General features: G+C 30.9%; 1 protein-coding gene across 1 annotated transcript in view; it reads left to right on the forward strand.

Annotated features, from left to right (window-relative positions):
* The first annotated feature begins 1,337 nt into the window (after positions 1-1,337).
* LOC143074163 (uncharacterized) overlaps positions 1,338-16,435 on the forward strand; it is a 38,914-nt gene continuing 23,816 nt past the window's right edge. Inside the window, exons 1-9 of the mRNA XM_076249713.1 lie at positions 1,338-1,438; positions 2,704-2,762; positions 3,867-4,016; positions 5,499-5,573; positions 8,386-8,460; positions 10,528-10,609; positions 12,617-12,737; positions 13,670-13,745; positions 14,545-14,739. Of these exons, the coding sequence (XP_076105828.1) occupies positions 1,369-1,438; positions 2,704-2,762; positions 3,867-4,016; positions 5,499-5,573; positions 8,386-8,460; positions 10,528-10,609; positions 12,617-12,737; positions 13,670-13,745; positions 14,545-14,739 (903 nt within the window). The 5' untranslated portion in view covers positions 1,338-1,368. The remainder of the gene's footprint in view (positions 1,439-2,703; positions 2,763-3,866; positions 4,017-5,498; positions 5,574-8,385; positions 8,461-10,527; positions 10,610-12,616; positions 12,738-13,669; positions 13,746-14,544; positions 14,740-16,435) is intronic.

The following is a 16,435-nucleotide window of genomic DNA, read 5'->3' on the forward strand; positions in this document are numbered from 1 at the left end:
CCGACCGTATGAGTATTTTGAAAACGTACGCATACGGTCCAGACCGTACGCGTACGGTCCAAATACTCAAACGGTCTGAAACATTTACATTAGTTGCCACAAATCGAAGACATAGAAATGTTTCCCTGTAAATATTTCAAAATAAAAGTATAATTGTGAGGGATGTTTATTCGATTTGTCTTGGTGTGGGCTGGGGTGGGCAGACAATTTTAAGCATGAATTACCTGGCCTGTTTTGAACTAAAAATAAGTATCAAAAGAAACAAAAATGCTGATATCAAACGGTTGTCCTTGAAGCTTGTTGTTTGTATTTCTGATTTTATAATATTACTTCAAATTCCTTAAATTCCCGCAAAAAACAACTGAATATTCACTTGTTTGCAATAGATAAATCAATATATTGAATTTATTGCACGTATGTCCTATGTCTGGTAATATAAAGTTGATCAGTACATGAATTTTCAGAAACATAACGTTCAGCCATTTTAAGTATTTGATAGTTTTTTCCAAATATATACCAGTATATTCTTTGGGGGTGTGGATAAACATGCCGAATTGTTTAACAGTGACAAAAAAAACAAACTCGCAAATAACAAGAATCGCTTGTTTCCAAAAAAAAAAATCAACATGTAGTTTAAAACTTATCATAACATGGAATGTCCCCCCCCCCCCCCCCCCCCCAACCGACTTCCAATTTTATGCATAAAGTATAACGAAATTAATTTTTGAAGTGTATAAAAAAAAGTGCTATTGATACACTGTCCACAGTAAGGACCCAATTTGTAGACAACAAAAATCAAAGACGAAATTTTGTCCCCCCCCCCCCCCCGACCATTTATGTGTTTTGTAGGCAGTGGCATCAATACATTATATATGAAAAATCATCAAAGATACTAGATATATTAGTTTGGTATATTTACGTCAGTCAGTCGTGCGTTTACTGAAGTTTCTATTTAATTCTCCCATTTTTGTCATGTTCCATGTTTCGTTCAACTTGGTAAAAAGTTACAATCGCATCATATAAACGTACCACAAAGAATATTGAAATATCTGAACCAACTCTGTACAATTCTTTTGATACCCCTCGTTTCAACATTATAAAAATCGCGAAGAGTATGCATGACTATTATTACTTAAATGTCAAATCGAACAAAATAAAGTCATTCATCAGAGATCCTCCTTATTCTATTTTTTTGTAAATAGTTCTTAACCAATAATACCCAATCGTTCAAAATTTAATCATAGGGACCAATTAAAACAGGTTGCATGTTGAGCAACATTCATTGGGACTCTAGTATTTAAAGGTTTAAAGTCCAGTTTAAAGTTACAGATATTTTGTTTGTCGATGACACAACTAAATTGACTAGAAATGTATTTCAGTCACGCTATTCTTCTGATTCATTTTGTGGTTATGGCTGGAGCTGCTCATTTAAAGAAAGGTAAGCGATCACCAAGCTATGTATATTAAATAGATTACTATTTCATTTTCATTTTCTTACCTACTGCAAATCATTTTAGAAGGAATCTTCAATATAAGGAGCCTGTAGTTTGAAGCGGTTTTCAATTATTGCTGCCTGATACAGTTTTTAGCTGTTTATTGTTTTTTCGTAAATCTGGCCGTTGTTTTTTTTTTTAATTGTTTTACATATTACCTATGATTATTTTCTGTCTGACTTAAATCATTTAAACTTAAAAGGTATGCTGCATGCCTACTTTTATGCCCACTTCTGTCATTTATTGCCCCTTCTTTATCTCATCATGAAATACAAATCACGGATTTTACTAAGAATTTTGCAAGCCGTCTTCCATTTAGATGCTGAAATAGTAAAAAAAACACAAATGGGTCCATAGTATACTGATGCCAGTCTGGCACTATTACTTTCCATGTTCAGTGGACCGTGAAATTGGAGCAACACTTTAATTTGGCATTTAAATTAGAAAGATCATATCATAGGGAATATGTGTACTTAGTTTCAAGTTGATTGGATTTCAACTTCATCAAAAACGACCTTGACCAAAAACTTTAACCTGAACTTCGTACTATCATTTTCTATGTTCAGTGGACCGTGAAATTGGGGTCAAACATTTAAATTGGCATTAAAATTAGAAAGATAATATCATGGGGAACATGTGTACTAAGTTTAAAGTTGATTGGACTTCAGCTTCATCAAAAATTCTTTGACCAAAAACTTTGACCTGAAGCGGGAAGGTTTTGTTTAGGGGTGTTTGTTATATGTTTTATTTTTAATCGTTATTTTTATGTCTTTTTGGGTATCTAGTAAATCTTTTGGGGAGAACAGGTAATCGTTTTGAATTGCTTTACTTTTTCGCTTGATAGTGTTTTGCTTTTACAAAACAACTTTAACGAAGTTTGTATGAATTGAATAACCTTCATTTAGGAAAAAGTAAAATCACAAAAATACTGAACTCAGAGGAAAATCAATTCGGAAAGTCCATAATCACATGGCAAAATCAAATAACAAAACGCATCAAAAACGAATGGACAAGAACTGTCATATTCCTGACTTGGTACAGGCATTTTCAAATGTAGAAAATGGTGGATTGAACCTGGTTTTATAGCTAGCTAAACCTCTCACTTGTATGACAGTCGCATCAAATTCCATTATATAGTCACCGATGCGTGAACAAAACAAACAGACATAATAGGTATGGGTTCAATTTCTTTTTTTCTTTTTTCATATAGAAGAAGTAGCAGACACCATTAATGAACTGGATGACAATGACGGAAGACAAATACGCAAGGTAAGTTTGTAAAACATTTTCAAACTTGATAATAATATATGGTCTAATAATTGCAACGATCAACATCCAAACTATCTGGATCATGTTTAAAATTAACTTATGCATTTGCCAAATTAGATTATAAATTGAATAAGAGTGTAGATTTCATAATATATGTGTTTAAAGATTAGCTGCAATAGACAATAGCTTTACGCAATATCTCCATAGACAAACTAGCTCAGTTGGGGATTCAAGGGGGAGAAAGGGGTATACGTACCCCCATTGATCGAAAAAGATATCATATTGAGCAATTAGTTTTCAAAAATGTGTACAGCATAGCTACACTCTGTGGTATTTCGTCACTTTATGGCCCTTTCAATAATCCTGGATCCGACTAGGAACTAGCTTCATCATTTGTATTTCATAGGTAAAATTGGTGACTGATACGAGAATGTTTTAGCTTATGGTATATTTTATTACATTTATCAAATATTACACTCCTTAAGAAGCTAGTTTGTCTCGTGAAATAGTGGGGTTATCTATAAAATATATTAGCGAGTTAACGTCATACATAGATTTATCCCGTTTTCGTTATCTCTTTAATTTGATGCATTCTTTTAAAACTATTAAATGTTCAAAGGCTACTGTGACTGAAAAAAACGTATGCTATGATCTTATATATAAGACCTGAATTAAACGAACATCGTTGTTCATAGGTTATTCATAGGAAGTTGTCTCAGAAAAAATAATAAGAAATCTCATTATTTTGATATTACGAAAAAGACGTTAGGCTAGCATTATGATTAAATGTTCCACCATCGAAATCCGTGGAATCTTGTTTTACGTCAATTAATAATTAGTGTATGTTTTTGTTCTGTAACACAACTATTTTTACACATACGCGTCTTAATTTCAATTATTGCATATATATATTTCCGGTATACTTAGTATAAAATTGTCTTATAGATGTTTTGAGGAATAGAAGAAAACCACGTTCATCGTATAGTACTTTGCTATTTGTTCTGTGTATAAAGCTCTTTTTTCAAATTTACATGTACGTATGCTTTGATAAGTGTGGCCTTGATAACAAATATAACATTGCATTGTATAAAATGATTATTTCAGATAAATCAACACAGGCAATTACAGGATAAGGACAAAAGCTATATCAGTAATTATAATGCCTTTCGAGTCAAAAGACACCTTACGAAAAACCTACGGACACTTGATAAAAAAAAGGGTATCGATGAGGGGTACAAACTTGATAATCTAAAGGTATGTTTTTTAATCTATTAATCTGAGAAATAAAATAACTATTAATTATCCTTAAAACATTTAATCTAAATGAGAAGGTTGAACTGAATTCTATCAATCGTTTTGAAATTTAAAGATTATTAGTTCTTCATACATTCGTCATATTTTTTACATATAATATATACATGTTATTTAGAAAGAGTTGCCATATTTCCAGTAGAGTTAATAGAATGGATCGTCTGTTGATGAGTGGCCAATATTAACGGGTTTATTTCATCTGTAAAAACAGAACCTCATTCAATAAAATCTAATAACAAAACGATGATTTAAGTAATGAAATTAATATTGGAATATAAGATGTCAATGATATTCTTATGGAATTAACCTATTTAGTTTTAAGCCTCTACGAAGCGAAATGAAGAACTTTGAATAGAATCTAAAATATCAAAGTAAAGAACGAATATGATTTAATAAACATGTCTATCCTTATAATCACATCAAACAGCGATGTTTGATAACCTGATGAAAAAAAAATTTCAAACGTATACATTCGATAAGTTGTTAAGTCATTCTTTTCAAACAACTTTACATCGCACCTTATCAAAAGTAGATTAACAAACATACCGAACTTCAAGAAAAAATTAAATTCGGAAAATTCAAAGTAACTGGACAAATTGCAAAATTAAAAGTTCAAACACATCAAACGAAAATTAAGAATATTCCTGACCTAGTACAGATATATCATTATGTAGAAATGTGTGGATTAAACCTGGTTTTATAGATAACTCAACCTTTCACTTGTATGATTGTCGCATATAAGTCCATTAAGTTAACCATAATGTGTGAACAATTCATCAATGAATTTTAGCACGAGTAACTAAACATATCGTAAATCGATTTTGGAGAGACAAATTAAAGTAACAAAAAATAGAAACTGAAGGAATTTATCATCTTACAAGAAGGCTTGTTGTTCAATGTTAAGTATTCTGTGCAATGATTGTAGACTCAAACAAAGTTATACAAATGCATTTTAAAGAGAAAAAATACAATGATGGAGTACTATCTTGGGACAGTAATCTGATAAACTAAAATATTCTAAATACACGTTGAATCTTAAAGTGTGGAATTGTCATACATGTTAAGCAAAATGCGAGCATGTGACTGTTGGCTGAAACTTAAAATATAAAACCATGAAAAACGTTGATGACGTCACGGTCACATGACTTAATTACGTCTATGGGCTCATAACAAAATAACGTCAGCCAATCAGAAGACGCGTTACATCCAAAATTAAATTATAAAGCTGTAATCGACAAAAATTGCCAAAACATTCAGGGCATCATTATAAAGAGCTATTTTTAAAAATCAAACAAAGAAATAATTGAAAAAGGGCTTATATATATATATCCTCTTATATTTAATGTTTTTTGTGTCTATCGATTGACGAGTTTTTAACAGTGGTATACTACTGTTGCCTTTATTTATACTTATTTTTTTTCACAGGATCTTGATCCTAATTCGTATTTGGCGTTTTTATTGGATGGAATGAGTATTGATGACCACGGAAAAGTACACCAGGTACAGTTTACTTCATAGATAATATATGTATTCAGTGTTAAAGTAATCTTCATTTTGTCATTTGGAAAATTATGCGTTGACCGTGGTTACCGTATACTGTATTTGATTGTATTCCACAATTTCATTATTTTCTTATCTGAAAATTTTGATTCATGTTCTTTTAAGAAATACAATCAGTAACAGTGTGTGATTACCAAATGATACTAACACTCACCCTTTTTTCATCATTTGTCTATCTCATTATTAAAACAATTGAGCATGATAAAAGATGTACTATTACACATTGTTAAATACACTAAACAAAATTCATATGAAAATAAGGAGCTGTGATATGATAAAGTTAGACAACTGTTCAATAGAGACGATTAAGACAGCTAAACACACTGCCTTTATCAACAACTATAGCATGTGAAAAGACACGACATCATCAAGTGTAAATTAATTCAAATTATAAAACTGGCAATACTATGTAAGTTTAAACTTATAGAGATTCTTTATGATTATTAATTTAAAATGTTGAAAACCCTCCTTCGACGAATGACAACATATCACCACAAATAGCAAATAAGTCCTTGTAACATAAAAATCTCTATATATTGTAAAAGTATGTTCATTTTAGTTTAAAAACAATATTTTTGAATAGTTTCCATTTTTAATTTTACATTCGTTCACGGTTCAGGGTACGATGATGCTGGTGATGTCAGAAATAGACAGGAGGTATTCACTTTTCTCTTACTGCATCATGCCTAATCAACTTATTTTACTGATCATATTTTACAATTTGATTAAATAACCTGGTAGCTGGAAATGTTGAACTATTGTTACCACCTGAATGCTTTACACGGGGATTTCGTGTTGTACATTTTTGTATGTAGGATTGTATTGACTCTTGTTATTTGCCTTTCTTCTTTTTCATCATGGTTCTGTCTGGGTTTTATTCGACTAGGGTATTTGAACGCCCTCTTAGTTTTTGATGTATCTCTTTTAAAATAAAGTTGCGATAATGGGGTCTCATAAGTAAGTTCTAAGATTTGTTTACATATTTAAAATATTTTATTGTTTTAAAATGTTTGATGATGATGACTTGATATATATGTATTGTAGAGGCTCTGAGTTATGATGCTCATATACATAGTTTGAAATTTTTATTTTTAAAATTTTGAAAAACCTCCATGGAGTAATGATAATCTATCACTAAAAATAGCAAAAAAAAGTCTTCGTAACCTTTTACTGTATCATAAAAGTCTCTATATATTGTAAAAGTATGTTTATTTTAGTTTAAAAACAATATTTGAGAAAATAGTTTCAAATTTTAATTATCACATTCGCTCACGCTTCACGTTACGATGACATAAAAAGTAAAATCACAAAAATACTGAACTCAGAGAAAAATCAAATCGGAAAGTCCATAATGACAAAGTCCAATATTCCTGGCTACAGGCATTTTCAATTGTAGAAAATGATGATGTCTCTATATAAAGTATGTTCATTTTAAATTTAAAATAACCTTTGTAAATAGTTCCAATTTCTAATTTTCACATTCATTCACGGTTCAGGGTGCGATGATATAATTTGGTGATGTTTCTATATACGGTGAAAGAATGTTCATTTTAAATTTAAAATAACCTTTATAAATAGTTCCAATTTCTAATTTTCACATTCATTCACGGTTCAGGGTGCGATGATATAATTTGGTGATGTCTCTATATACTGTGAAAGTATGTTCATTTTAAATTTAAAATAACCTTTATAAATAGTTCCAATTTCTAATTTTCACATTCATTCACGGTTCAGGGTGCGATGATATAATTTGATGATGTTTATATATACTGTGAAAGTATGTTTATTTTAAATTTAAAATAACCTTTAAAAAATAGTTTAAATTTTTAATTTCCACATTCATTCACGGTTCAGGGTACGATGATATAATTTGATGATGTCTCTATATATTGTGAAAGTATGTTCATATTAAATTTAAAACAAAATTTTGAAAATAGTTTCAATTTTTAATTTTCCCATTTGTTGAGGATTAAAGGTAAGATGATAGAATTTATTGATGTATTAGCCATTATTAGACACAAAGTATTCATCAATCCGTTATTGCATCAAGAATAATCAACTAGTTTTACTAATCATATTTTATGTTTTGATTAGATAACCTGGAAGCTGGAAATTTTGATCAATAGTTAGCACCTAAATGATTTACGCAGGGGGTTCGTGTTGTAAAATGTTTAATTGTGTGTGTAGTATTCTGTTGATTGTTGTTTTTCTTTTGTCTTTTGGATTTTTATCATGGTTTAAACCTCTTTTTTTAATTATTGTTTTTGAACGCCTTCTTGATTTTTGGTGTACCTTTTTTGAAATAAGGTTGTTGGATTCATTTGTGATATTGTGGTGTTATCAGTAAGTTCTTACATTTGTTTATATATTTAAAATTTAAAAATATAAAATGATGATGATGACTTAATATATATGTTTTGTACAGGCTCTGTGTTATGATGCTCAGAAACGTTTTTTTATTTAACATTTAAACATTTGGTCCTGCACGAACCCGAAAAAGTTATATCTTAAACACCTGAGAGCTGAATTGGTGTCAAATGTGTAAATCGTCCCAATTCTAGGTTGTTTTTATATTCTTTTTCTTATATTTACTTAAACGTCTTAGGATTTCAATTTTTTGGGTTTTAGCGTTCCCCACTTCGGAAGCAATATATACGAAATATTTACATTGAACATTGCATAGGCAAAATATTTCATTTTTCCTTTATTACCATAACCATATTTTTGACCATTATATTTTTTTCTGTTTTAGCCCATTGGACGTAATATCAAGAATACAACGAGAGCCATTGCAGACAACTTAGATAAACATCCAGTCCCTCCTTCTGTAAGTAGTTTCATATAGAGAGTTTGAGTTATGACAACATTTTAATATCAATTAAACACATCAGTCTTGATAACAAATATAAAAGTAATGTCAAGTGATAAGATTATAAAAGAACAATATTTATTTTATGATGACGGACAACACATTTGGGTAGTCACTAGAAAAGACAATATGAACGATAAGGACAGAATTGAGGCTTCGTATCAGGCTACCTCAAACAGATGTTCACGAATTTTATAACATCCAGAGACCGTTTCATAATGGGTCAAAAAGAATCGAACCCTCGCCTTCCTTTCCAATTTCATATTGTAAATGTATATATACTGGTCAACTAAAGAAACGATACACAAGTTTGAACTAAGATCTATCGTAAAATATAATAAATACGAAAAACTGTTTAAATTATTAACAAAGCAAATGCATATGATTAAAAGAAGTTAGAAAATACCGAGTTATTGAAGAAAATGATGACAAGAATCGGCACTTGATTTCGAAGATGAGAATTGAGTATTCAAAGATCTGCAAAGGCATTCAAAATTTTAAGCAGACATTATTTAAGTTTAAAAGTTTTAAGTTATGATATCGATTTTTGAATTTTGGGTTAAAAAAACCGATTTTAGAATTTTTCTTTTTTAGAGTTTTTGCCTTTATATCAATAGGGTTGGGTGAGAAAATAACACTCTGTAAAAGTTAGACGGGATTCGGCAACAATTTACCTCGGTGTATTGTATCCAGTTTCGTTATATATGGAAAATGCATTGCCGTGTATTGTTTCTTTTGTTGACTAGTATACATGTATTCATCAAACACAGTTGAATGAATCTAAGGTCAACTTTGACCTACAATAGACAATTGCGACGAAACGATTTTCATAACCGCCTTTAAGCCCGCACTACTTGTCGTATTATTCATATTTTGCTCATGTGATTAAGCGAAACATATTGCAATTGTTGTCACCATCCTCTAACCGCCAATGAAAATTTTTTATAACAATATGAAATAAAAAATTAATCATTGTCATTAAGTTCCCCAAAAACGGCGTATCGAGCAATCGAGCATCTTAAGAGCATACAAAAAATAATTGCTTTTGGACCTTGTTAAGATAATGCATAATTTTGCGTAAGAATAATTTGTAATTAGAATTGACAATGCAAAATTTTAACCTAGGTTTAAAGTATTGTGTACCAATTTAACATTGTAAAAGAACAGTAGACGAAAGGGGTGCCGAGAATCTGAAACTTAGAGGATAGAGAAGCGAGTCAAATATTAATTTTCTGTATTATTGATCGACATTTTAGCGCATGTCCTAAGTTTGACCTTTAGTTCTGTGCGATATTTTTAAATTTTGGTTCTTAATATCATTCGAGATTTCGTGTGGCGTCCATTTCGCGGAACTGGAATTATTGTTTAAAGGTCAGCTTAGTCCGCCCTGGATGTAGGATTTTTCGGTGACCGAGACAATGATCTGTTGAATTATTCATTAGGTAAAAGAAAAATTACAAAAATATCGAACTCTGAAGACAATGCTAAGCGACAAGCCCTAATAAAATGGAAAAATTAAAAGCTCAAACGAATTGATAACAACTGACATATTCATAAAGTCGTACAGACATTTTTTATTAAACCCAGTTTTATAGCGAGCTAAACCTCTCACCTCTGTGCCAGACGATCAAAAATCAGATATGTCAACAAAGAAAAACAAAAAGACATATAAACAACACACTTTGGCAAAAACAAATAAGATAACAAACAAATATACCATAACACAACAACATAACGACGGGATATATAAGTACAAATGTACCGTGCCACGTCAAATGGATAGTCACAAAAATGGACTAAACAATAAAAGATAAAAATAACAAATACATAAATAGCCCTATGTTTTATAATTAAGATATGCATAAGCTCATCAAAGATACCAAGATTGAATTTTTTCTCGCCGTTATATCTCGTAATGAATGTAAAGGAAGTTATCACATGTCTTACAGGGAACCGATAACAAATTAGCTTTCTCTCCTCATAGTTCTTATAGATTTAATGCTGGTATAAATTGTTTCTTTTTAGAACCTATCTAAGAGAAATTTTGACCCATATTATGATTTGTGGCAGGACGGAATTGTTCCTTATGAGATTAATTCAACGTTTAGTAAGTTGATTTATATCTAAGACAATTGCAAATAAATAATATTCAAGTCTTGAACGGTATACTTTATTATATTTTATCATATACATACATACATGTATTATGGTTACCAAATGAAAGAATTAGATCATAAAAAGATGAAATTTGTATAGCTTTTGGTCTCTTACCAAACTCAGTCAACAATTCTCGCTTTCAAACATTGAAATACCGTGTCCACCGTTAAATCTGGAAATCAATGGTTGCATAATTTAAATACATGGTGTATACATGATAATCAGTTGGATAATTTATTATCTATACATTGTTTGCATTAGAATCGAATTTAAGGAATCAGTTTAAACAAATTTATTTATACTGGATTTGGAAACAAGTTTTGCAGCTTATATTAATCCCTTTCCACTTTGCGGGTGCGAGTGCTGCCTTGTGACGGCATCCACCTGGGTTTTGTTTAATCTAAAAAGGTGTCTTTTACGTGCAAGAGATATGGCTCTTTCTTAACACGGGTCAGCCATTATTCGTCCCATTCGGACGGACTATCATCGTTTCCTCAAGACCATTCTTGCAAATGGTGTCAAGGGAGAACCGAAAATTCAGTCCCTGAAATGTTCATCTCGGAACAATAACAAGTCTTTTACCCGCCAAAGATTAATATTTGAAACTCCTAGGGACACCTTTCAAATAGTTTTTTTTATCATGACAATGCAAGGAGAAGATATTTTGGGACAATAAAAACTATAAGTCGACGAAAAAGACACAATACCAAGGACCTATTAACCAAGATTTAGACATTATGGTTCGAGATGTTTTGTGGCTGTTAATGTAAATGTATCGATTGTATCTAAGATGTTACAATTTCATATTCATGATATGATATGTAAATTATCGATTGTGTCATACCCCTTGTGTAACATTTTCGACGAGAGCATGGCTTGTAATGCATTCATAAGAGATGACGCAAAGGTAACATTTAGATGAAATCAGTACAGTTTAATTTTTTAGTAAATTCTAATCCTTCCGGTACGCTTGGTTTGTATTTCCCAAATAAGTTTTTAAACGTCGGTAAACTCTTCTGATAGTTTGCAAATTTGTCACTATGAAGCATGTGTGTGTAAAATTAAGGTTTCAAATAGAATTGAATTTGTGCCGATGTTTTTGATAATTGATTTTCACTGCGCATGTTTGCAACATAGATTAACCTTCGACCAACACTTATAGTCTTAAAAACAAGTAATTATTCTATCATTCGACAATCGAACAGACCCTTACAGTTCAATCTCTAGGACATCTTTATCAATTTATATAGTTAAGTTTTTAACTGATCTAATTTATAATAATTCTTTAATAATGAGAGGATCAGTGCTATAAAACCAGGTTTAATCCACCATTTTCTACATGTGAAAATGCCTGTACTAAGTCAGGAATATGACAGTTCTTGTTCATTCGTTTTTGATGTGTTTTGTTATTTTGATTTTGCCATGTGATTATGGACTTTCCGAATTGATTTTCGTCTAAGTTCAAAATTTTTGTGATTTTACTTTTTATATCTAATTAGTTTTGTTTGTTTGTCTATCTCTTTTTTCCTTACTCTTTAAATTCCTTTTATTCTAATTGTTTTCTTTAAATTTTATATTATTTTACACACAGAATTCTGAGATATATCAATGTTACTTTCATCATGTATGATGATTCAACCATTCGACACTAGAACAAAGCCTCGCAGTTCTCTAGGACACCTTTATCAATGAATATTATTAGAAGTTATGTATTTAGTTCATCTAATTCACTATTCTTTAATACTTTATTAGTTTCATTTATTTGCCGATCTATATTTTTTTTTTTGGGGGGGGGGGGGCTTTTTTTCACAAGTGAAATACTACTTACTAAATCAATTCAGAAAAAATCTTTGAAATATTAGCCTTAATTATAAAGATTAAGCCCAGTTGTATCATTATTCTTTCTCCTTCTGGCAAAGCCACCTAAAACATTAAATTATGAAGATTTTTTTTTCAGCTGCTGACGAAAGAACACAAATTGTTAATGCAATAGCAGATTTTAATGAAAAAACATGTGTAAGGTGGATTCCATATGACAGCAATACTCATACTCATTACGTCATTTTTAATAATGGAGAGTGAGTATATATAGGAACATCATTCGATGTATCAAAAGTATTAATATCATATCACTAATGTTAACAAGAATCATCAAGAATACCGCACAGTTAATATACAATATAAATCACAAAAACCCGACTTCTCTAATCTCACTCCAAGCAACGCAGAAGACAGAAAGTCTGATCTGGTACGGGAACAACCTGTGGTCTAGTTGAACTAGTTGTACATGCGTTATAACATTTCATTTTTTCGTGTGTTATTTATGAAGACGGCCAGATTTAACATGGAATAACAAGAGCCACAGAATTTTGTAAAGAGGACCACAATGTGTTCGTCTCTTCAGGAAGATAAATGTGCTAAATCGGAACAATTCCCAGCCTTTTCATTATTCATTTCTAACTTGTATAAGATCTAAGAATTCATGAAACTCGGTAAAGCCTCGTATTCTCGATAGTTATATCCACGCTGTTAACGTGGTCAAATCATAATAATTTTCTGAAATTGAACCTATAAAAAAAATTCTAAACAACTCTGATGTAGAAAAAATGGTGGAATAAACCTCGTTTTATATTTAGCTAAACCTCTCACTTGTAAATTTTATGATATTTAATTAATTTGGGATACAATACGAACACTTTTTTGCTACTGGTAAACATTTGATTTACTGTTAGATCATAAGTATCCGCGAATAGGTTGGGTTTTTTTTTCGTACATCGTCGTTGAAACTAGCCCTACATGAGGCATCATATTAAACGTTCCCATTTCAAACCGGACTGCAAGAACACTGTACCTTTTCACCACAGTTAACCATGATTCAATTGTAATACCTCAAGTACATATTTAATGGTGTACACTATTAAAGCTCGTTAGGAAATGCCTGTTAAAGCTTTCTGTACAGATTTGTATTCACAGCCATACTTTTAATCATTTGTTTTCTTACTACTTGTAGAGATTGCTCATCGTATGTTGGACAAGTTTGGGATATTCCCCAAGAAATATCTTTGAAAAGAAGCGAATGTTTCGACGTATGTATTGGGTATTTTTGTTTTTTTTTGTTTCTTTGATAACTAACATTACGATTATTTTCATTGTTAGTCTCATTCCAAATAATATGATTTACATCAACAAATATAATTGTTCTTATATTAGAGAAAGGCATAAGATGCCAAAGGGACATTCAAATATTATAATTTTTTCTCTTCAAAGCACTACATATAGTTTACAATTTCAATTCAAATGAAAATCTTTTTAATAATTGAAATGATACTAAAAAATTAAAATAAAAGACAAAGAATGAATAGGTTTTCGAGAAAAAGAGGGTAATATGGTCTTTAAAGAATTAAGATATTATTGAATTCCACGCAGAAAAAAAGCATTACTTCAATTTTTGAGTTTTTTCTGTCTTCATTTTTTAGGGGGATTCCCTGCAATTATAGATTTTGATCGAAATATAACCATAATTAAAAAAAGTATTTTAAAAATCTACGTAGGCCAATGTATATTATCAGCTTATTGAATTCATTTACAGAAGAAAAGAAAAAAAGTTGGCAGCTAGATCCAATGTCGATCAAAAGATAACACTTAAAGCAACAGGTGCTTTCGTATATCTAATATGCAAATTACTTGAGTTTAAGCAGACCAGTTAGGACTTGTCAGAAGAGGTATAGTCTGTTTTACCTGGCCTGTCAATGGTAAAACGGTAACTTTCGTTATTAAAAAAAAACTGATTGCATTTAAGTATACAAATACAAATCGACAAGATACTATGAATATTATAATGTTTTATTTCCTTTGATATTTCGTGTTATATTGTTACTTTTACAGCATGGAACAATTATTCATGAAATGCTACATGCCGTTGGTGCTGAGCATGAAATGTCTCGACAGGACCGAGACAATTATATTACTGTTGTTATGGATAATCTCGAAGGAGGATGGGATAATGGAAACTACATAAAAGCAGAAACAAGTGATATTTATCCATTTGACCCAGCATCCGATTTAATGTATGGTATATATGTAAGTCTTATTTAGAATCATCATTTCTTTTATTATCGGGTGTCTGTTTAATTGTTTCTGAAACAAACATCTCCATTTAAAATTTTACCTAGAAAATTTTTTATCCCCATTACGCCATTTCGGTTTTACAATCGTAAAAATGGAAGCCATCGTAGGGATGACGCGCTTGAGCTCTTGAAAAAAACAAAAAAATATCCACACAGCACCATTACGATCCTTATATTCCAGTTGTGTTTTAATCGGCAGAATAGTAGCTAATGAGCATGTCTGATCGGTTGTCAGTTGGAATTTTCAAAAATTTATAAACATTTAAAAACATTCTAATTGAATACTTTGTGGAAGGGCAGACTAAAAATGTTCAGTGGTTGAAGACTATTAACCCTAATTCTCACACACAAAAAAATGAAGTTTTTTCGAAGATATACATTTTTAAGATCCACATGAAAGTCTGTCGTCAAGAACTATTAGTAAAAATTTGCTATTCGAAAATACCTTCTCTGTGTTTTTGATTCATTAGTAAGGTATTTCACTCGACCCATATATTTCATTTTTTAGTACTGGTTGATGTTATAAAGTCAACCTGTAGCCTTGATATATAAAAATGATAGAATCTGAAGCGAGAAGATGTGTCAAATACGTTTTCAAGGCAAAATATTCAAGACAAACACGCCCTAACATATAGAGATGTACTCGATTTTCTCTTTTCGATGCAATAGTTACCCATTTTTGGGACATTTTTCGTGAGGACCATAACGGAAGGACAGAAACGAAAATTAAGGAACAAATCAATTGATATATTTTCCGTCCGTGGTGTTTTTATTTCCAACTTAACAAACACTTATGTCGTCGACTTGATGCAAATGCTGTTTGTATGAAAAAATAAGTCGTAATTTGTCCGAAAATTGTCCTTTTTTTATTCACTTATCAGAATTGATGTTAAGTCGACATTTATCCTCGTCCGCCCTAAAACAATATGTTAGATTTGTCAAACTAAATGTATTTGAAACTGAACTTTAAAATAATCTACATTAACATTGTAATATTCAAACATAATAAGTGTTTTATGATATTAGTTACATAGTGCACTAGTGACCTAATACGATAGATAAAGCGTCAGTAAATTCCATATGGGGTGAGAGCGTAAAACACTATGTAACGAATTTATCTTACTGACTATCTAAACATGTGATATTTAGACTTATGGCCTATACAAGTGATCAAGTCTTCAATACTGTTAGTATTATGATCCAACTTTCATAGGTCTATTAAAACAAATATAAAAAAGGCCAACAATAACAACTTGTTAGCTTTCAATGTGTTGTATGGAATTAATTTCACTCGTTCATTATCCATTTAATCGTCTGTTGTTATCACCGCCGTGTTGTTTGTATAAAGGGACACAACTCCATTACTAACCTTATATGGAATATACACAGTATCCACGCGGTTGCTCTTAACCAATCATGTTCTTAGAAATATATAGGACCTTATATAGAAAGATATATAACCGAGTCATCAAGATGTCTCACTTAATATTGTTCTAACGTTCCCACATTATTCTTTTCTAAAGTAAAAGATGTCATACTAGTAGTATGTGATTTTTTTTTATAAAACAAAAGACATCTTGGAAAATTTTCAATCACAATTTTGATATTTTGGCAGTAATATTAAAACTTTGATTTATACCTCGCGGTCT

Source organism: Mytilus galloprovincialis, chromosome 5 (assembly GCF_965363235.1).
Source record: "Mytilus galloprovincialis chromosome 5, xbMytGall1.hap1.1, whole genome shotgun sequence".
NCBI classification, from domain to species: domain Eukaryota; kingdom Metazoa; phylum Mollusca; class Bivalvia; order Mytilida; family Mytilidae; genus Mytilus; species Mytilus galloprovincialis.